This window comes from Ostrinia nubilalis, chromosome 27, assembly GCF_963855985.1.
Source record: "Ostrinia nubilalis chromosome 27, ilOstNubi1.1, whole genome shotgun sequence".
Lineage (NCBI taxonomy): Eukaryota > Metazoa > Arthropoda > Insecta > Lepidoptera > Crambidae > Ostrinia > Ostrinia nubilalis.
Genome location: NC_087114.1, coordinates 1,878,442 through 1,901,944, shown reverse-complemented (window position 1 = coordinate 1,901,944; position 23,503 = coordinate 1,878,442). Strand labels below are relative to the sequence as shown.

The 23,503-nt window shown below is 37.3% G+C and overlaps 1 protein-coding gene across 2 annotated transcripts; it reads right to left on the bottom strand.

The window, feature by feature from the left end:
* Window positions 1–8,105: 8,105 nt before the first annotated feature.
* On the bottom strand, window positions 8,106–21,790 carry LOC135084877 (CTD small phosphatase-like protein 2). 2 transcript variants are annotated; one of them, XM_063979612.1, is made up of 11 exons: window positions 21,225–21,790; window positions 20,012–21,121; window positions 19,319–19,507; window positions 18,768–18,839; window positions 17,587–17,688; window positions 13,261–13,353; window positions 12,572–12,670; window positions 12,049–12,197; window positions 11,199–11,304; window positions 10,105–10,212; window positions 8,106–8,236 (listed from the first exon to the last, which is right to left on the bottom strand). In XM_063979612.1, the coding sequence occupies exons 2-11, from the start codon at window positions 21,095–21,097 to the stop codon at window positions 8,171–8,173; spliced, it is 2,070 nt and encodes a 689-aa protein (XP_063835682.1). In that variant the 5' UTR covers window positions 21,098–21,121; window positions 21,225–21,790; the 3' UTR covers window positions 8,106–8,170. The 2 variants fall into 2 exon arrangements, with proteins under 2 accessions (XP_063835682.1, XP_063835680.1); XM_063979610.1 differs by having other exon boundaries at window positions 21,582–21,790.
* Between the last annotated feature and the right edge of the window lie 1,713 nt (window positions 21,791–23,503).

Sequence of the window (23,503 nt, the reverse complement as noted above, 5' to 3'; positions counted from 1 at the left end):
TACTACATTTTTTGCGAGAACCATCGTTATTTTTCGGGCGATAATAACCCAATATTAAAAATTGTTTCTCTTTATTCTATGTGCCAAATAAATCATTATTTCTTTCAATATAACCCGATCGAGGCAACTGCGCACCTCTGGAATGCGACTCTTCCTTGCACTCACCTCGCCGCGTTCGCCACGTGCATCCGTACAGACGTCACGTCACTGCTGCCAGGTGCGCAGTTAACTCGACCGGCACGGCTAGCACGAAAAACGTTCGAGTTCGAATCGTTTGCGTATTCGAATCGCCATCAAAAGATTTAGTATGAAAACTAAAACAACGCTAATGTGAACGTGTCGTAATATGAACTTAGTGAGAAATTATTGCACGAAACTTATTTTGACAGTCTAAATTGTCACGTTATCGTTTAATTCGAAGGTTGAGTATCGATTTTTTTCGAATACGCAAACGATTCGAAGACGAAAGTTGTTCATGCTAGAGGTACGGGTTGTAGCTCAATAGTGTTGCCAGTTGTCGGACTGCTTTTTGGTCATGAGGTATAAATAAATAAAACGAATGATTCGTTTAAATACTTTAATAGATTAAACATTCGAGTACGCCTTAATCTAAATTAGATCATAACTTGTTCGCTACAGAGCTGACCTATCACTGACGACCTAGCTACAGATTTCTCTTATCTAACTTATTAGTACCTATCCGTCAATATCTACACAAGAGAAAATTAAATTACTTTAGCCTGTCAATTCTATTAAGAACAGCTTAGTCAATTTTAAACATAATTTCCAAAATAATAAAGTTGTTTTTTTACAAATTTTTTAGAGTGGGCGGGAAATTTTAATGTCCACAGATAAATAAGAAAAAATTGACATTTCCACAGATTAGTAAACCGCGACAATAATGCGTCAAACACTGAATTGGCGCCAAAAATCTTTACTTTGAAGTTTTTATTGTCACAGTTTAAAAATATGGGGTAGGATGAGGATTAAAATATAAAAAAATAACAATATTTTCGTTATTTTCTCGTTGTGTAGATATTGAAAACTAAAATAAGCTTAAATCAATACTATAGTACTATTTTGAACCTTCCATTTTTGATACATGACGAATCTGAAATATTACTATATTTCTAAATCTGAAATAACCTTGATTTTTTTACACGAAATTATCAAAATTAAAATAATAAAAATACAAATGTATAATAATAAATAATAATAATAATAGCTGAGCAGCTAAATATGTAAATTAAGTAAAATCATTTTGCTTTTAAAGCTCGTCAGAGATTTTAAAACAGTACTGAAGTTGTGATTTAAGTTTTTAAATGATTTTGTTTATTTGCCCACGAAAGTAGTGCAGTAACGAGATTTCTACAGTCCGTATTATGAAACGAAACTGAAGGATTAGTAAAAAGTAGATTTTAAACATAATAGGGATGTTTCCTGGGTAAAAAAGCAAGAGTTTGAATTAATCCGTTTTACAAAAAATACTTGACACGTAGGTATTTGTCACTTTTTCAAAATAATGAGAATTTAAAGAGATAAAGCACGCCAGTGTTCAGAAGAGGCCCGTAACGTCAAGATTTGCTTAAAAGTGTAGCACTTTGTGACGTCACGTGGAACTTTTGACTGACAAATAAAAAATGTGTCAATATTTTTGATAATAATACGGACTAAAAGTTTTTTTTAGGAATCTAGCCTATTATGATTGATCTAAAATTTTAAACTCAACCAATCAATCGCAGACTTAGTTTAAATAGTTTTGATTGTCGTTTCACACTCAAGTACGACTGCACTGCATATTTTTGCAACATGCTTGATATTGCTGATATTGGCAAATTGACTGTCCGTGTTTAACACGGATTAAATTAATTAGATATCTATCTAAATTTAGATATTTATCTTTTGATATTTATCTATCTATATGTCTATCTAGAATCTAGATTCTAGATAGACATTTTATAAATGGCTGAAAGTATATCAATTAAATGTATGAATCATTGACCAATATAGCAAAAAAGCCAGTCACGACAGTCATTTTGCGGGATCCTCATTCGTGATCATTACTGCATCCCGCAAAGCTGGATTGCAGTAGGAATGGGCCCTAAGATCTAACGGAAAATTGACATCTATGTCTATAAAGGCAAAAGGTCACTGACTGACACACTCATCACGAAATCTCAGAAACTACAAGTGCTTGGAGTCTCAAATTGTGCATGGGGGTTGCTTTTAGAACGTAGGTGCTCACTAAGACGGGATTTTGCAAAATTCAACCCCTAATGGGGTAAGACGGGGTCCACGCGAACGAAGTCGCGGGCGGCCGCTAGTTATTAATTAATTATGTTATGACAAAACCATAGACTACGATACTGCATACTTTCGTTTGCAAATAAACGTTGCAGTGGAAGGGAAATAAGAATAACACATAATTAAAATTAAATACAATCATAAACAATAGTGTTACGTATTTAAACAATAGACTTATTACTAATCACTGAAAAATAATTTGGTAGTTCCATAAAAGAAGGTCATAGCAGACTTATCAACTCGGAAAGGTACAGTCAACACCGTATCGCCTTTTGCTCGCTGTCAACCGCGAGGCGAGGCGTTTACGTTACGGTGCGGATAAGTGTGCGTTGCAGTACGTTTCATACAAAGAATACTGACCGCATCGAGTTGATACGGTTACGCCTTTCCGGGTCGATAAGTGTGCTACGTCCTTTATACTGTGTTGAACTGTATATAGCGTTCACGTCTAGACAGAGACAAAAGACCGAGGGAATCTACGATCGTAAATTGAATTTAAGCAATGTTAAGCAATGTATAAGCATCAGAAGGTTCACCATGAGTTTACATTAAACGTAATCGCTAGCGGAGGCGTATTAAAATCTATTACAAATTTTAGTTCTTAAGAATAACCGCTAGGGGCGCTGTAAAATCTGTTATATATTTTTTAACATAGTACTCATGGTTGACAGAAGACAAAACAAAACCTTTGTTTTGTCTCCTGTCATCCGCTTTTCACTGGACTTTGAACCTTAACTTCGAACGCCTATGTTCTTCTGATTAATTTCGTTGCGGGTCCAATGACATTTAACTTTCCCCCGGGACAAACTTAGCCTTCACTGGTCGGGTTATTAGCGGTCAAGCTGTAGTTCCTGGCTACACAGGAGGCATAAATCAAAATGGTCGTGGTCTCCTGCTTCGGTCTCTTGTATCTGCCTTAGTAATTTATTTCCCAAAAACTGCATAAACCTTATTTTTAAATCTTAAGATTAGGAGAGAAAAAATAGGCGGGTATTATCTATTGGGGTAACCAATAAAAATCGCATTTTTTCACGTAATACGTAATGTCTACAGCCAACTAGTTTAAATGTACAGCGACAATACTCTAAATGACTTGATAGCACTGGTTTGGAGAGGAGATAATAGTTGTTAAAACTGATGTGAATGAACATGGGGCTCTTTCCCAAGACGACTTTCCGTTTTCTGCAGGATTCCGTTAAGTAAGTAGTATAACACAAACATTCCGTTTGCAGTGTCCCGTAAAAAACTGATGAGTTCGAATTACATACACACACTTGTGTGTTCACACGACAGTCCAGTTATACGGGATACAGTAATGCATTATCCCACAAAAATTTTGTGAGAACACATGGAAAAGGGCCCTCACTAATATTGGTCTCTGCGGGATTGGAACCCGCAACCGGGCGTTGTGGTCTGTTACACGAACCACTAGGTCATGGTTTAGTTATGATCTGCACTGGTTTTTGTATAATATTGTGATTACATTTTTAGGATTTATAAAAAAGATCTAAATAAATAATGTTTTTGATGCCACTCAATCTCTTTCTAATAATTTTCACTCTTTATTTTGAGTTCGAAACTTACGGAATAATCCGATAAGTTCCGAATATGGTACAGTCAGTAGTTCAAAGTGGCCAAAAAGTTGACAACACAACCTGATTCCAATAAGGGTTTTCGCGAGTGAAAAATCCGCCAGATGGCAAAACGTAGACGCGAGGTCCAAATGCTGCATGATTGGTTATTTTTGACATGACATTGACAGATATGTCAAAATCCACCAATCACGCAGCAGTCAGACCCCACATCCACGTCCCGCCATCTAGCGGATCTTTCATTCGCGAAAACCCATCATTGTAACAAAGATTTTTGGCTACTTTGGGTGTCACGATCACGAACTATTTGACGCTGAATGACTGGACCAAACAAACATTATTTTTCACTATTTTTAAACGTGCCTCAGCGCTGTCTTATCATTTAGAGATCGCACATCGCTTAAAAAGATGTTTATATAATATTTACACACGATCAACAATATTTATATAAACCTTTCTGCGATTCGCTGTACAATTAATGATTTAATTAAATTGTCATTACTTGATAAAATCATTTTTAATCATTGCAAATTGAAATAAAGCTTTTAATTTTATTTTCTAAGCTATACGATCCTTCGTATAAAAATGGTTAATTTAATTTATCTTTACAGTACGCTTTTTCCGAGTTATTTTATTTTATTCACTATACGAAGGCTAAGAAGAAATTTTATTCGAATAATACTATGGTTTTTATTTATGTTACAATACGTTTTAATTTTGAAATTATCTTAGGGAAGTGAGTGTGGTTTCTTTAGAACATATTAAACAAAATTGAAAATAATTTTAAATTTAAATAAAAAAAAAAATATTCAAAAGAAACCACATTGATTATTCCTAACTACTATATTTTATTGTTATAATGAGTTAAGAATCAAAAACTTAGCATGATGTCATAAGTTAAAAAAAACTGTACGCGATTGTACAAAAAAATCCACAAAACAATTTTGATCTTTCTAAAAAACCTGAATCAAAAAGAAATTAAAATCAACATGAATGTTTTTTTTACGTCGGATAGAGTGAAAAGGAGTTTTTTCATGTGCGAATGTAATTTAAGATTATTTTAATGTAATTATGACTATCTACTTGCAGATATTTTTCCGATCACACGTTAGAACGGTGATAGACTTAGATAAGATTAAATCTAATTATATTTCTAATCGTTAGCTTTTATCAATTAACTGAATCAGCTGACGTCCTTTATTATTTAGATAATTTTAATACTATCCAGAATTAAACTGTAAAATTAATTGCAATTTTTTGAGAAAAAACTTTTTGAACCAAAAAATCGGCCATAGACAATCGGAATTTCACAGGAACATAGAGAATAAAGCTTAGACGTAATTCAACTTATTGCTACAAAATAACACATTATGCACTTACAAATTAATTTTTAGATATAAAAAAATATGATACGTCCGATTTGACTAAAAAAATTGCTTTCGTCTATGATTTTCATAGAATAATTTAATATTAATAAATGCTCATTATTTTATCCTATTGCTTTATGTGTTTGACATACAAAAATAATGAATAACTTTTAAAATATTTTATTTTATCGAAACGACAAAGTCAAAACGGAAATATCATCGTAAAAATATGTTTAAAAATAATAAATCCTAAAAACAATTATTACAAAATTATAGCACCTCCATATTATCGAGTACTTATATTTAAATAAAATATGTAAAAAACACATAAAAACAAACACATTTTTAAGTCACGCATACAAAAATAGAAAAGTTTCGAGTGAATCTCATAAAAAATCACTAAAAAAACTCTAAAATTCTTGTATGTTTGACTGTACGTCATGAAAATAATGAAAAATGGGTAGAAGAAAATAATGTGTTTTAATGACCACGATTTATATTATAATATGCCAATGTTAATATTTATACATTTAATTTCTAAGAGATCAATAAATTAAAAATCATATCTTCAGAGAAGAGCATACGAAAAAAATACGTTTTAGTAGAAAAAAGTCAGTTCTACCCAAAATTCATATTTTTACTTTTAGAAAATAATTAAATAAAAATTCTTGATTATTCAATCACAGATTAAAAAGTAGACCGATTACAGCACTGGTAATTTGGAATTTTATGCCTTCAAATGCTTTTTTACCCACGCACAATACTATATTTTATTAATTTATTAAGACCGTTGTACATGACTGTACATATTTTTGCTGTCAGTAACAATTTAATGTCACCTATTTATCTGTGTTAAAAATAATTTACAGTTGATTAAAATAAATTCAATTTCAATGACAGTGTGATATTTAAAATGACTCAACAGTAATTATAATTTATTTAAAATCGATGATTATTTTTGCGTTTTGAAAATCGTTTGAGTTATTATTGCACGAAATATTGTTGATCTATTGGTACTTGTGAGTTATTTTTCATATCATATGCCTAGTAATAAAAATGAGTTTTAACACACATAAATATATTATTCTATCTACCAAATCATGTACAACAGTCATCAATTACCAAATCTATTATTCAATAAAATCAATATATTAATTTAGAATATTCTCTCCTAATTTATAAAACCAACCGTGTAATTTGCGAATTTATTCATAATGTTATTAATAATAATATATAAAGTATCTATTTGGACATATCTTGCATTTAAAGTTAACCATGATTTATTAATAATTAATCATAGGAAACTATTTAGCAATTTTTTATCAATTTTTGACTTCGTTTTTACAGTTTTAAAGTTTCTTTTATAATTTCAAGGGGCATTCATTTACGAATAGACAAAGTGTAGATATATCAAACGAAAAAACATCAATATCATACTAATATTAAAAAGAGAAAAGATTTGTATGTTTGTAACGAATAAACTCAAAAACTGGTGGACTGATTTCAAACATTCTTTCACCATTTTAATGCTTCATTATCCCTGAATAACATAAGCTATAGCAGAGTATAGCAGATTAAAATTCACGCAGTCTTAAGCCTTGCAGTCTTGTAGATTATAAAGTCAAGTAGCTGACCAGGCGAATTTGGTACCGGTACCTATGTTCACCAGAAATAGTGTAGGATTCTAATGGTGAAAGAATTTTACAAATCGGTCCAGCAGTTTCGGAGCATATTCAATATCAAATATAATCAACTAATTCAATCTGTTTACGTGGGGATTCTTTTATGGTTAAAACTTTGAGTGCAAATGCGGTTTTGTTCCCCAGTCGACGAAGCACATGATGTCGTGCCCTGCGTGCAAAAACAACTGCACGCAGGAAGATTTAATGAAGGCTACTGACAACGCCACTCTTGTGGCGGAGTTTTGAGCTGACACTGTGTAGGTTTGACGTCGACACGACAATAAGAAGAAATCTTTCATCTTTATAATATTAGTAAAGGCATATATGCATTCTATCATCAACAATTTCCATTACAAGGAAAATTATCGTAAACATTGATAAAATACTTTTTACGTACTTTTGCTGTGTCTAAATATAATAACTGTTGTAAATAACTGTTATCGGATATCTTACGGACAATAAAAATGTCGCAACCGGCTTGCACATAGATTGGCAGTTTCCGTTTTATTATATGTGTATTATTATTTATCAGCGACCAACTAACGTATGTATTTATGTAATAGCTATTTATATGATAGATTATTTAGTATACGATTTGTGGATTTTGAAATTGAATTTGTCACTATTTTATTCTTATGGCGCAAGTACACTATGCGGAAAATTGAGCGAGACGAAGCGCTAGATCGCACACCGAAGTATGGGCAACGCACGGGTCGAAGGAAAAAGTAACCGAGATGGTGTTCACACTATTGTTTGTTTGTTCCGGCGTTTCTTCTCAGCACTTGCCATATGTTTGTCTCGAAGCGCTGGTAGGACCCAAAAGATAAGGAGACATGTAAAATGCCCCATAAGAGCTACCTTTTTTTATTTACTATATTTTGACGTTCATAAGTGCCACCTGTGGTCTAATTTGAATAAAATATTTTTGATTTTGATTTATTACCAATTCTCCGCAGTGTACTTGCGCCATTTGCGTGATATACAATCAACAATCGGAAGTTGGGCGAGGCGAGGTAACCAGAATATGTGCCCACACCCTACTTCAATCAACCTCGCAAGTAGTGTAGCAGAGGCGCAAATAATAAATTAATAATATCTCACACTTTTTATCCCAAAAAGTTACTCTTAATTCAAATGCCCCTCTCAAGTTTAAGGTTCTATAAAATCTAACGTTCCTAACGTCCAAATAGATACGTAAGTGATACATACAGTACAGTGATACGGCTTAGTCCGGGGGCAGGTAGCTGAACAGTTTGTATTTGTCGCGGATGTACGGGCGTACGTCGTCTTTCTGCAAGAGAAGAATGTTTCATTAACAATACATACATTTATAAGAATTTGGTATGGAAAGAGATGTGCCAATAAAACGAAAAATGGTTGTCCTATTAATAAATAAATAAAAGTACTTAAATGCGAGTTTTCAGTATAAATGATATAAATAACTAGCGGCCAACTGCGACTTCGTACGCGTGGATACCGTTTTACCCCTTAGGGGTGGAGTTTCGTAAAATCCGTTTTTAGTGAGCACCTACGTTCTAAAAGGAACCTCCATGCAAAATTTGAGACTCCTAGCACTTGTAGTTTCTGAGATTTCGTGATGAGTGAATCAACCAGTCTCTGGCGATCACGGACCGGATCGTAGTGTGGGCAGGCCTCTCACTAGGTGGACCGACGATCTGGTAATGGTCGCACGAAGCCTTGAACGAACATAAACGTGCTCCTGCAGTGACGACTAATTGACTTGGTGATGATAGTGACGATGATTAAGGATCGTGTTCTTGCAATGAAGATTAAATAAGATGATGAAGCATCGTGTTCTTGTGATCCTGCAGTAGACACGAGCCAGCTGGCGCGGTGACGAGCTGGTGATGAGCTGGTGATGAGCTGGTGATGAGTACTGACCGTGGCGAGGTGCTCCAGGAAGGGCAGCAGCTTGAGCAGCTTGTGGCTGCGGTCTGAGCCAGCTGGCTGGTGATGAGCTGGTGATGAGTACTGACCGTGGCGAGGTGCTCCAGGAAGGGCAGCAGCTTGAGCAGCTTGTGGCTGCGGTCTGAGCCAGCTGGCTGGTGATGAGCTGGTGATGAGTACTGACCGTGGCGAGGTGCTCCAGGAAGGGCAGCAGCTTGAGCAGCTTGTGGCTGCGGTCTGAGCCAGCTGGCTGGTGATGAGCTGGTGATGAGTACTGACCGTGGCGAGGTGCTCCAGGAAGGGCAGCAGCTTGAGCAGCTTGTGGCTGCGGTCTGAGCCAGCTGGCTGGTGATGAGCTGGTGATGAGCTGGTGATGAGTACTGACCGTGGCGAGGTGCTCCAGGAAGGGCAGCAGCTTGAGCAGCTTGTGGCTGCGGTCTGAGCCAGCTGGGAGGTGATGAGCTGGTGATGAGCTGGTGATGAGTACTGACCGTGGCGAGGTGCTCCAGGAAGGGCAGCAGCTTGAGCAGCTTGTGGCTGCGGTCTGAGCCAGCTGGCTGGTGATGAGCTGGTGATGAGTACTGACCGTGGCGAGGTGCTCCAGGAAGGGCAGCAGCTTGAGCAGCTTGTGGCTGCGGTCTGAGCCAGCTGGCTGGTGATGAGCTGGTGATGAGTACTGACCGTGGCGAGGTGCTCCAGGAAGGGCAGCAGCTTGAGCAGCTTGTGGCTGCGGTCTGAGCCAGCTGGCTGGTGATGAGCTGGTGATGAGTACTGACCGTGGCGAGGTGCTCCAGGAAGGGCAGCAGCTTGAGCAGCTCGTGGCTGCGGTCTGAGCCAGCTGGGAGGTGATGAGCTGGTGATGAGTACTGACCGTGGCGAGGTGCTCCAGGAAGGGCAGCAGCTTGAGCAGCTCGTGGCTGCGGTCTGAGCCAGCTGGGAGGTGATGAGCTGGTGATGAGTACTGACCGTGGCGAGGTGCTCCAGGAAGGGCAGCAGCTTGAGCAGCTCGTGGCTGCGGTCTGAGCCAGCTGGGAGGTGATGAGCTGGTGATGAGTACTGACCGTGGCGAGGTGCTCCAGGAAGGGCAGCAGCTTGAGCAGCTTGTGGCTGCGGTCTGAGCCAGCTGGGAGGTGATGAGCTGGTGATGAGTACTGACCGTGGCGAGGTGCTCCAGGAAGGGCAGCAGCTTGAGCAGCTTGTGGCTGCGGTCTGAGCCAGCTGGGAGGTGATGAGCTGGTGATGAGTACTGACCGTGGCGAGGTGCTCCAGGAAGGGCAGCAGCTTGAGCAGCTCGTTATCGCTGCGGTCCACGAACCAGCTGTCTATCGGGATGCCGTTCTCGAGCTGGTAGCCGAACGCCTGGGAACAAACATACATGTTAGGACTTTATCCTACTAATATTATAAATGTGAAAGTTTGGATTTCAGGATGTCTGGATGTTTGTTACTCTTTCACGCAAAAACTACAGAACGGATATTGTTGAAACTGTACAGTATTATTCTTTATAACCCAAATTAACATATAGGCTATAATTTATGACGATATGTGACCATTTTTTTAATAAATAAATAAGACGTGTCCTTAAAGCGCCATCTATCGTCATTGGTTAAAATCTACAGCGCTGGAAAAACTACTGTTTTTGACGTTCGTAAATATCCATGCGGGGGAAGCCGCGAAACGCCATCTATCAACAGATTTTACGAACTAAGGGGGTAAAACGAGGTCCACGCGTACGAAGTCGCGGGCGGCCGCTAGTTTTATTATGTTTATTCAGAAGGTTCTCCTTTGGTTGGGCTGGAAGACAGGGTGGACAAGCCTCCTACTAGGTGCACCGACGATCTGGTAAAGGTCGCGGGAAGAGTCTGGATCCGTACATCGCAGGACCGTGCATTGTGGAAAACCTTGGAGGAGAGCTGTCCAGCAGTGGACGTCATTTGCTGAAACGAACGAACGATTCAGAAACCACAACTCTTTCGCTCAGCACAAAAACCCTGCACTGTCATAAATCGCCAATTCATTTGTGTTGGAGGATTATGTCTGAGTGAAGCTTGTTTTTTAGCTTGTTCCGGCATTTCTTCTCAGCACTTGCCATATTTTTATATTGTTTTTCTCGAATTCTATTGTTTGTCTCGAAGCGCTGGAAGGCCTAAAAGATAAGGAGACATGTAAAGTGCCCCATAAGGGCTCCCTTTTCTTTTTTATTATTTACTATTTTTTGACGTTCATAAGCGCCACTTGTGGTCTAAACTGAATAAATATTTTTGATTTTGATTTTTTTATTTCAATACTCAGTATTTTTTAGCTTGTCATTTAAATAATCGCTAGAATCAAAATATTTTATTTACCTGCGGGCTGTTGTCCACGATGACGGTCTTGCGCAGGTCTCGTCCCAGGATGCTCAGGTCCTTCACGTAATTACCGTTGACCAGGAGACAGTGCTCGCGGAACAGCCTGCAACAATGTGGAAGATACAGAACCCTAATATGTACTCTGATTAATTTCGGACAGTTTATGTGTAACGCCTGAACAAAAACAAAGGGCAATATTTTGATGTTAAACATAGATTTCAAATACAAATACAAATACAAATACAAAATCATTTATTGTGAATCATAGGTAAAATGGTGACATGTTACATTAGGTAGTATCACTATGTTCCGCTCAAAGAGCATACAATTTGTCAGACAACAATAAAATTTGGCAGTTACATAAACTAATTAGATTTATCGTCAAAGAATTCAGATATATTATAATAACATTTCATTTCGAATATAAAAAATGTGCAATTTAAATAATTAAATTAAGACATGACAAAAAAAAAAATGATGTATGTCTCGTTTCTGTCGAGCCTGGGTCACAGAAGACCGTTCATCTTTACAGGTTATTATCTATGATTATTGTCTATGACTTACAGGTTATAACACTGATTTTCCAGAGATAGCACCTAAATTTAAACGTCAAATGTGGATTTGACATTTTAACATGTAGCACAAATTTTCATCACCCAAATATTTTGTTAAAATAATTTGTTTTCAATGTTAGATTTCATATGTTTCATCGTGAGAATAGAGTTGGTTTCATGAGCTTGTGAAATAATGTGTATGATATTAAGAAAACGTAAGTGATTATAGTGTAACTGTGTGCACAAGTGTTTGTTTACATCTATGGAAATTTCTAAAGAATCAGACTTTATACCTGTACTTGATCCATCGTCTCGCAGGGTCCAGCAAGTTCAGCAGGCGGTCCGCGTAGACTCTCTTGCTGGCGGTGAACAGGATGACCTCGTATAAGCGTGAGACACGCGACAGAAACTCGGCGAAGTGGGGCCGGGTGCGGACGAATACCTGTGGGAAAACAATCAAATATTACATATAAACTATTATTTTTATTATAATTGTGTGTATTTATTTATTTATTTAAACTTTTAGCACACATACCAAAAATGCACCGTGGCGGACTTAATGCCGGATAGCATTCTCTGCCAGTCAACCACGGGTCATGCAGAAAAAGTATGGCGGTGCAAAAAAATAACATTTTGGATAATATACCTACTTACATAAGATTACATATAATAATTGACATATTTGACGCCTCGCCTCGCGGTTGACAGCGCGCGTAAGGGGATGACAGCTCGCGAAAGGCGATACGGGAACCCTTTCCGAGTTGACAAGTCTGCTATGACCTTTACGGGGATTGAGGATAACTAGCGAGTTCTCACCGTGTATCTGCAGTCTTGGAAAAGCACTGGGAAATGGAAACTGGCGTCCGGAAGCTCTTGCAGCGAGCAGTGCACCAGTGTCTCGTCCAAGTCGAGGACCTGTGAAAAGGATATCACGTCAAATTGCTGGTTAAGGAGATCATTCAAGCTCCATACATTTTTGGGCCTTTTCTGAAAGTGCCGGCCAAGTCAATATATTTTATAGGAATACATTTTTTGCCCTAGAGCAGTCTTAAAAATAAATATGGCGTTGGTATTTATTGGATTTAAGAAGTTTTTTGAATGTGTAATTTTGAGTTCATTATCATAACTTGTATTAGATCTTGATGGACATCATAATAGGTATAGTGTGCGATTTTAAGTATACCAATGTGCACTGTGCAGTCTGCGCATGTAATGTAGTAGGTACATGTATAGTATATTATGTGTTTGTAGAGTAAGAGTAAATCTGATTTATATATTTGAACAATAATTAGAAGTATTTTCCCCAACAGCCAGACAGTTTTGACAGTTCCAACTCCTTGCCAGATAGTTTTTTAGGGTAGCTCCCAAAGCCACCATGACCCAAACTTCATGAGATTCACCAACATTATATATATTGGGAGTATTCGCTAACAAATTTTCAGCTTTTATAAAATGACGTAGGTCTGGCGTTCACTAGCTCTTAAGTCTATTGTGTGTGTACTCACGAGACTAAAGTCTGGGCTGGTGCGAGTCTTGAGCGGCAGCGCGGGGCAGCGCGCGCGTAATGCACCAGTTGCCACTGATTCTAATGGCGGGAGCTGCAACAATAACACGATCGATCAATATTTTGTTATAGTCTGGTCTGCGAGTACATAGAATTTTGTCCAATGACCCCAAGCTACCCATCCTTATCGCTCGCGCGTAATTATATTGCTTTCGCGACTGTGCGACGCGCGCCCGCAGTGAGTGTGCGAGCGCGACAGCACCATAATTACGCGCGAGTGATAAGGATGGGTAGCTTGGAGTCATTGGACAAAATTCTACGTGCTCAGAGACCGGACTTTAGCAACAATTTGCTATGTATTCGCTTATTTACACCATACGAGTTAATCTTAGGCCTGTTTTCGTTTAATTCATCTAAATGTAGACCACTGTGCACTGTGCAGGTCTAAAAATAAATACTATTGCCACCTCTCGTTCCCACCGCTGCAACTCCTGTGTAGCCAGGATCTACAGCTTGACCGTCAATAAAAGTTGGGTTTTTGTTTTTAGTGAAGGTCAAGTTTGTTCCGGGTGAAAGTTAAACTGTCCAAAAAATAATCAGAAGCTATGTTCTTTGTTAAGAGCCATTTCACAAAAATATTCCGCGCGAATTTAGGTAAAAGCTGTCAACGCAACGTCAAAAGAGTAAAAAGAACGCTGAAATGGACAAAAAAATCTTGAGCCGTGACCGTATTAAGACTTGATTTAAGTTATTAATTTTAAGGTAGAATGAGGTATTCAAACTTGATAAATTAATTTAAATTTTTAATAGACTTTATTAAGTCTTTTATATTTCGATTCATAATGAAACACGAATAGGTATAATATGTAAAATATATATTAAGTACAAAATAAAGACAGTCACATAGCGAAAAAAAAATCTGCCCCCTTCCGGCTCCATCATCGGACCCTGGATACGAATAATGAAACACGAATAGGTATAATAAATGTAAAATATATATTAAGTACAAAATAAAGACAGTCACATAATGAAAAAAAAATCTGCCCCCTTACAGCTTCATCATCGGACCCTGGATACGAAATATTCGTCAAGGCGAATCACACAAGCCCTAACTCTATAGGATTCTATTGTTTTGTTACGGAGGTGGCCATTGCATCTCCTTCAGATCCATTATCAGACAGAGCTAATAAATAAATATTATTATAAGTAAACAAATAACTAAAATAATTCATCTTACTATCTTACTTCTTACTAGTCTTACTAATATTATAAATACGAAAGTTTGTGTGGATGTCTGGATGTTTGTTACACTTTCACGCAAAAACTACTGAACAGATTTTGATGAAACTTTACAGTACAGTACAGCAGTACTAGGCAGTCTGTGTTCAACTATCACTCGGGTCGGACGTTCCTATCGCAAGACCTTTGGTTCACTCAGTTCCGATACGACTCTAATGCTGTGTGTAATTATTTTCGTGAATACACTGAGTTTATTAATTTCTACGAGTGGATTTCATTTTGCCTGAGACCTACGCAATGAACCCTGAACCAGAAGTCCCTGTCGCCAGCGACAGCGACGCTCATCCATCCCTGGCGTCGACCAGAATAGCAATGTATAGGCTATAATTTATGACGATCTGTGACAAACTAAATTTCAAGCGGGTGAAGCCGCGGGCAATACTACATATTTCATACTAGCTTTTTGCCCGCGACTTCTACTGCGATGAAGTGGAAAATGGTTCTAATAGAATTAAAATATTCTAAGAAAATTAATTTTGTTAAATGATTATAATATTTTTTGATATAAAATCTACAAATTATTATGTTTAAATATTTGAATACTTACTAAATTATGAGATCTTTCTAAAACAAAATTAAAACACTACACCTGCCGCAGATTTCTTTGTAAACAATGTTTTTTTGTTTTTCCTTCAGGTGCTAAAATCACCAGGCTATTGTGTGCGCATACTCTGGAGTATTCCACATACAACTGGTCGTCGGAGAACCATAGATTTCCATTAAGTCTACTCCCGCTACCATATGGAACTCCGCTAAAACTCGTGAGGGCGCCAACACTTGCTTTTGTATCGAAAATTAGTATGAGCAGCTGCGCACGCGGTTGCCCGTTGCAGGCTCTATGCAACCACACTATTTTAAACCGTGGTCCCTAAGAATGAGATGGGAAACTGCACTCTCTTGAATTCTCTTGAATTTGATGGTGTTAGGGGAATCCTAGGAATGAATACAGACTTTCCAATGGAATCTCCTCATCAATATTGCGAAATTGCGAGTTGCAATGCAATGTTACGTTTTCACTTGTTATTTTATTGTAATCTGACCTTGATTTTTCAAACACGTGTCAAAAAAAATTTAAATCAAAAGTACTAAGGAATATTTAATTGATATCAACTTAGAAACAAGCACAGATCACAGAAACTAAAGGGAAATGTGACAAGGGACAAATTGGAACATATTGCTTGTGAAAGCAATGATGACAGTAGCGACGTCATTATGTTAACAGTTTATATTGCTTGCATAGTACTAAAGATTATTCGAACGTTGAATACTGATACCGCAGTGGATAATGAGCACATAATTTGATTTCTTTGTGTGTGTGAATTTCTAATACGACACTGAGTTTCGAACTCAGCGCATTACTTATAATAATAATATAAATAATAATAAAATCATTTATTTGCAAGCTTAGCATCTCTCTATATTTCTATGGAACCAAGTTATCTCCAAAATAGCATTCCACACCTTTTTAACATAGTCAGGTAATAATTTTAATAAACTACGAAGCACGTCATCTATCAATAGGATAAATGTATATTTTAGAAGTTAATAAATTATGCATAAAATATAAACACTAGAAGTTTAGTTAAATCGTAGAATTTCTGAAAAACAAGTACTAAAATCGTACTGAAAAAAAAGTATTAATATGTTATCTAATTTATTTATTAAACGTCGAATTTTATTAAAGATTTTGGACTAAAGTTTTTGAAAATATTTTATAGCCTACATAGAAAAAAATTAGGATTCTAAATCGTGAAAGAATTTTTTTTCGGAGCCTATTGCCTCCAAACAAACAAACAATTAAATCTTTCCTCTTTTATTAGTATAGATTTAACAACAAACCTCTCGAAACAAAACGCTTCTTTTTCTTCTTCACGAAACAAAACTCAAAGCGGATAAATCAATAAACAAATCTTTGGACAATTTCACAGCGCCATCTAGTCCAAAAGTAGGCAACTGATATGCTTGTGTGGTGCTCGCATAATGGATATTCTTTTTTATAATTTATTTATTAAATTAAATACATGGTACCTACATATTATACATAGATACACCCAGATCCGTCAAAGAAATTAAAATTCATCATTTCAATTTCTGCTCGGCCGGCCGACTCGAAACAGCCTCTCGGCATAGTATCAAATGTATTTGGTCGCCGTACAAATCACCGCTTTACGACACGAACGCACGTAAACGTCACGGCGGGAAAAATGACACAGGTCCTGCCTTGACGGGCGCTCGCGCCATACTAATCGATGTCGGCTTGCGCATTGTAATTTATACTGATATTCACATCAATATTTTGACAAAGTGGTTACTAATATTTAAACAATAACTGTAGAAATCAATTCTACAATGAATATTCTTTATTTTGGGATACTTTTATTGCAGTTATTGCTGTGTTTTTAAACCAAAAACCACGATCAAAATGTGACGTTAATCTTCAAATTTGCCAAATTATTTTTATATTTTACTCAATAATGGTAATGAAATTCAAGAATCTATTTCATTAATGGACTACAAGAATATATGTCCGATGATTACTATGTATTTTTAAGCTTATTATATGAGCATAAATAATAGATACAGGACTTTGAAAATGAGTCTGCGGCAATTTTTCCATAAAATGGTTGTGGGAGATGGGGCACTGTGAATTAAGCAAAAGAGTTTTAGTAAATCCGTTTCATTAATGGTCAACACCAAGGATTGACCTATCTTTCGCAGTTATTAAATAATCTCTGGGTGTTGCTTAAGATAGTAATTCATGCTTCCAAAATCTTAGAAATTCGCACGAAAATGTAAAATGGCTCTTAAGTTCGAAATAATGAAGGTTCGACTTCCCTCTAGTGCTTGCATCGAATAAACACTTTTCTTTCTTCTTTATTTCTTTCTAGTGCAAAGTGGATGACAGGAAACAAAAAAAAGGTTTTTTCATCAATTATGGGGACCTATCTTGTGAGCTATTAGTTATCTGCCAATAATATTGTTTACAATACCGCTTAAAAAGCATGGTTCTTAATTGATTCGAACGTACCTGCTTGATGAACAGATAGGGGTCGAAGGCATCCACCCACGAGGAGATCTGCTCGCACGCCACGCGCCCGCTGCACATCGACATCACGTCGCCCGACGACTCCTGGGAACAATGGAACACGGTACTCATCAGCAGGCAGAACATTTGGTCTTCACTGCAGGAGCGACCCACTCAAATGTACCAATGGCCAGACCAGACAGCAGTATTTTTTTGACAATAGGCTAGATGACAAAATTTCAATTTTATTTGTCCGTCAAACAGATAATTAGAAAATACATATTACTGATATTTTTTATTTTCTTTCATAATTAAATAATAACAGTGCTACATCGAGTTGAAATGGCGCGTTACGGCATGCTTGAGTAGATTTTTTACTCAAAAGTGAGGTCACGCGACATTTCAACTCATGAACTCAATGTAATTCTGTAATTATTCGATTATGAAAAGAATTAAAAAATATGACGTGTCCAAAATTTTTTTATTATCTGTCTGACCAACTAAATAGAATTTCGATTTTATTACCCAGTCATCATCCCTATTCAGGTGTAAAACTTTAGGGTCTTAACACAAAAATTCTTAATTAAAAAGTTAGCTTATTAATTATTAGAGAAATATCAAGTTTTTCATCAAGTAATAATAAAGATAAAAGTTACTACTATAGTCTGGTCCGTGAGCACGAATAATTTTGTCCAATGACCCCAAGCTACCCATCCTTATCGCTCGCACGTAATTATGTTGCTGTCGCGCTCGCACACTCACTGCGGGCGCCCGTCGCACAGTCGCGACAGCAATATAATTACGCGCGAGCGATAAGGATGGGTAGCTTGGGGTCATTGGACAAAATTCTACGTGCTCACAGACCGTGTATCTAGGCACTTAGAGAACTTTTGGCAACCACGGGCCAGATGACGCAGCGTGTCAGGTCTCTTACTAGGTGGACCGACGATCTGGTGAAGGTCGCGGGAAGAACTTGGATGCGGGCGGCGCAGGACCGGTCGTTATGGAAAGCCTTTGTCCAACAGTGGACGTCATTTGGCTGAAACTGAGATCTAGGCACTTTATAGGTCCGAATATACAACACGATGCTTTACAACTGGCACTTGCTAATGCACACATAAAATATTAAACAAAAATGAAGAGCCAATGATTTATTTCATCATCTATTAGAACTAAATACATACCTCAATATCAGAAGGCGGCTGCTCGTCGTGGCACGCCAGCGAAGACTCGTCTGCTGCGATGTCCGATCCATTCTGAAAAGATTTCAAATCAGAGTTTCAATCAAGTTTACTTCATAATTTCTCTGGCTAATCTCTGCCAGGAATCCAGAACTAGCCCTGAGTGTCGCAGCCGTCAGTCCATCTAGTGGGGGGCCTCCGATTCATCATCATCATTCCAGCCACAGGACGTCCACAGCTGAACATAGGCCTCCCCCAATGACTTCCACATCGCACGGTTAGTAGCGGCCTGCATCCAGCGCCTTCCTGCTACCTTTATCAGGTCGTCGGTCCACCTTGTGGGTGGACGTCCCACGCTGCTTTTTCCGGTACGCGGCCTCCACTCCAGAACCTTGCTGCCCCGTCGGCCGTCAGTTCTGCGTACTATATGTCCTGCCCATTGCCACTTCAGCTTGCTAATCTGTCAGGCTATGTCAGTGACTTAAGTTTGTTTTACGGATTCATTTCTGATTTGATCTCCGATTACTACAGCAGAATACAAAATACTACGTTACCTCGACCCACCCTCCAGTAGTAGCAGCCAGACTCTGGCTAATCTCAGCCAGAAAGCCCGAACTGGGGCTCCGAGCGGACAGAGCCTCTAGACTCTCAATGGCCGTGCCTTGAGTGTCGCAGGTGGAAGATATCTCACACTCAGAGGAACGGACGTAGCCGTCTTGCTCGAGCATGGTTACGAAGTCTGGCTGCAAGGTAAAAATGGTTTTAGTAAATGAAATTCAATTTTACGTTTAAAAAAAATTACTAAATATTTTAGACCAAAATATGCATTGGAATAGATGACTTTTTTACTGAAATTCTAATTAACAATGATTTCTTTTCAAACATAGTTAAGAAGTTTAGCTGTAAGTGGTAAAAATAGTTTTAGAAAAATTCAATCATAATTAAAGCCAGTGGCTGACCCCAGATAAAAAAAAGTAGATTAACATGGGAGCTGTTAACTTCCTATTTTAGTATTTTTTAAGCTAATTTGTTGAGAGAAAAAAATTCAAATTGGACTGAATACAAAACTACCATCATAACATAAGTTAAAAACCAAAATTATTTTTTGCTGTTTTTTTTTTATGTGACAGGAGGCAAACGAGCAGACGGATCACCTGATGGTAAATCTAACGTGTTTGGATCTAATTAGACTTTTTTTTACCCAATTTATGGGCTACACAAAAAATATGATGCTATAAATTGATTACCTGAACATATTTCTCTCCGTTAGTCAAGAAGTCCGAACAAGAATCCAGATCATCGGTAGTTGACGTAGGCTGATACATCTCCAAGTCATTGCTCGACTTCCTGCGCTTGATTACACGTTTCTCCACCGAGTTCTTCCTTGAAGTCTTTTTCGGGTCCTCTTTCTCTGTAGTCATGACCCTAGCAGCTTTATCCGCTAGAAAATTTACCTCATCTTCCGTTCCCAAGTTTTCGTTCATCAACCGAGCACATTCTGCTATAGCTATGAAATCATTGAGACAGTCGTTAGGAAGACACAGATCTGAAGACTCCACTAGAGCATCAGAATCAGACTCTTCGGATTTTGGAGTTGGGAAATCAACAAACGTAGTGTGAGCTTCGTACATGGTCACATCGTTGTCTTCAGACCAATTCCCGTTTTCTGGAACTACAGCTGCCTTAGCCTTGCCTTTCTTTTTGGGGCTTTCGTTCGTAGAGCTGACTTTAGTCACTTTTGGAGATGGAACACCCATTTGACGGACTTTACGTATTGGAGAGCTGTTCAATGAAGCCGATTTGTCTGGCTTATCCATGCGTCGTGTCTTACGTGGGGAGTTCATAGCAGTCGCCACTTCGGTCTTACGAAGCTCACGGTTTAAAGAGCTGTGGCGAAGCTGCACACTCTTTGTTGTACGGATCTCTTTAGTTTTAGAAGTTGTAGAGACTTTGTCATTCTGAGTCACTTTGGACTTGACGTTAGTTGATGACGTTACATTGTCCTTGTTGGTGTTACGGACAACAGTCTGGAAGATCGGCTTCTTTGCGCTTTCTTTGTGCTTTAATTTGTTTTTGTGCGATGTATCAACAGACTTCTCCATGCTTTTCACTAGTCTAGTTCTAACTGGTCTTGTTTTCAAATTTTGGGAACGTGTGATGCAGAACGAAGTGGACAGGCCATTTTTGGCCGGGTCCGGCTTCAAAATCTTCGTCCACACCGGACTGGGCTTCAGCAAAGTCTTGTTCAGCGGTTTCTTCTTGAATTTGGTCACCTTCTGAGAAGTTCTCTTGCCGGAGAGCGGTCGCTCCCTCTTTCTACTTCTTAACCGCATTGCAAGTTCAGAAGAATTCTTAACCTGGAAATTTTTTACAGTTTCACCGGTTACTCAACATAATTTGTGATTTAGATGGTTGGGATAAACAAGCATTGTATAACCAAATTATCTAATGGTAACTTACATGAACTCAATAGGTTGATAGAAAGTTTTTCCTTTTTACATACATAAGTGGTTTTTAGTAATAATTCAAAACTCATAACACCCGATACGCCGGGGATACGACTCGACCGCACTCCCTTTGTTTCAAACAAACATTTTGTTGCTTTACAAATTCACTCCTTTCGTCGCTACAGAGAGCGGCAACTCTTCGCGCCTTTTTTACAAGCAAGTTTTTATCAAATCTCAAGGTGAAATTGCATCAAAAACGTGTCCAAAACACACTTAAAACAATATTCTCACTATTTACCACTCTAACAGATGTTCAATCACCAAAATAATCACTAAATTAGAATCGCAAAAATAAAAAAGCGGCACCAACCATTTATTGATTTATGCGCCGCATAACAACAGCGATTATCACCGATCCGGGCGTTTTTATCCACCCGGCACGATAATATGACTATTCATTTGCGAAAATCACAATACAATTAGCTCTGATTGTTTAATTACATGAAAATCTTTATTGTGGAACACAAAAGCCAAACAAATGTCAAAATGGCGGCGTTTCTTTTCTATTTCGCCATTTTTTCTTCAGATGGCGCTGGTTGATTCGCGCGCATGCGTTTGGAAAGTAGAACTTTCACGTAAAAGTCAATAAATACATGCTTTTCGCTTTAGGTTATATTTTAACAAATTTGCTAGTTAATAGATATGTAATTAATTAGCCGTTTTAACAAAATAATCAAATCGTGCATTAATGTTTCTAGTATAGAAGTCGGTTTACAAATCTTCAGAACCATACTTTTTCCACTTTTTGTTTATATTTCTTTAAAAATTTTATATGTTGCGGTTTTCAGTGATGAAACTATAATTTCTCATCTGAATTAGCTGAATAAATTACGATTACATGTAAACTTCATTTACTTTTAATTAATTACCTAATTATTATTGAACAAATTCTGAATGAAAAGATTTATTAAGTGTTGCCATAATACAAAAAAAGAAAAATTTTGGGAGAATACTTACCTTAAAAATCTTTTCAATAAATTATTCTAATAAGTATTGCTTAGATTTACTTCACTCACAGTTTATAGACAAATACATAAAGTACATTATTTTTCCGATAAGACTTTTATGAAACACCGGTTGCGTCGCACAAGATCGCACTTTTAATGAACAATCTAAATTAAATCACTCGATGTGGCAGCACTGAATAAACCGCCAAAAAAAGTAAAACTTCAAAAGATCGTACGAAAAAAAGCCGTTTTGTAAGTTTTGTTTGTTGTGTTTTGGATACTACAAATCAATGCTCTCCGCTACTTTTTACAATAATTAAAAAACGATTTAAGCTACCAAATTATCATCATGTCTAGTGTATCAGTTACTTCGAGTAAACGTGAGGTGGGTAATCTATATTGCTATCTTCAATGTTCAAAACGTAAACAAGCAGTGAGCATTTACTATTTACGAGCTTAAGGTAACTCATCTTCGAAGTTTATTTATATAATGCAGCATCCTAGCATCCTTAACTACACTTCCTATCTTAAGGATTGTAACAAGTAAGTTTAATAATTAATTTGTCTCAATGATAACCAACTTTTTTATGTTCTTCAGTTGAAGACTTCAGAGCTGACGATGGAAATAGAAGCCGTGCGAGAGCTCAACTCCAGCTTACGGACGTATCTAGAACACCTCAGATTATTCAAGAAGAATTTACTAACAATGAACAGAAATTCTAAAGAGCTCAACAAAGTCAACACCCAGTGGATTGATATGTTGAATAGTAAATAAGTGTGGTAAATAAGTTACTGTGATGTTAAGTACATGTAAATATGTTTTGGGTACTGAACCATCCTAGTTTACTTAAAATTTGTGCCATGCGGTTACTGACAATAGGTAGTTTTTTCTCCAAGTATTTTACTTAATTTGAGTTACTGAAATAGTGTAATTTTAACAATTATTTTTATTTAAAATCACAGTAAGTTCATATTTTTATACTATGCATTTCATGTGGATTGAGTGATCCTTGCTTCAATCTTAATAAATATTGAGGTCTAAAATATGTCAAAGCATTGCGGTGAAGTAAAAAAAATTGCACATGCACATTGTATTGTTCAGTTCATTACATGATATCATTGCGCTCTACTGAGTGATAGCTTTTGAAAGAAAGAAAAAATATTCACTTATTTTGGTTCTTTATTTATTTTGATTCACTAGTTCTGATAAACCAAATAAACTATTTTTGTGTTTCTTACAAATAGAACTTGTTAATTAATGTGTAATAAAAACTACATTATTACA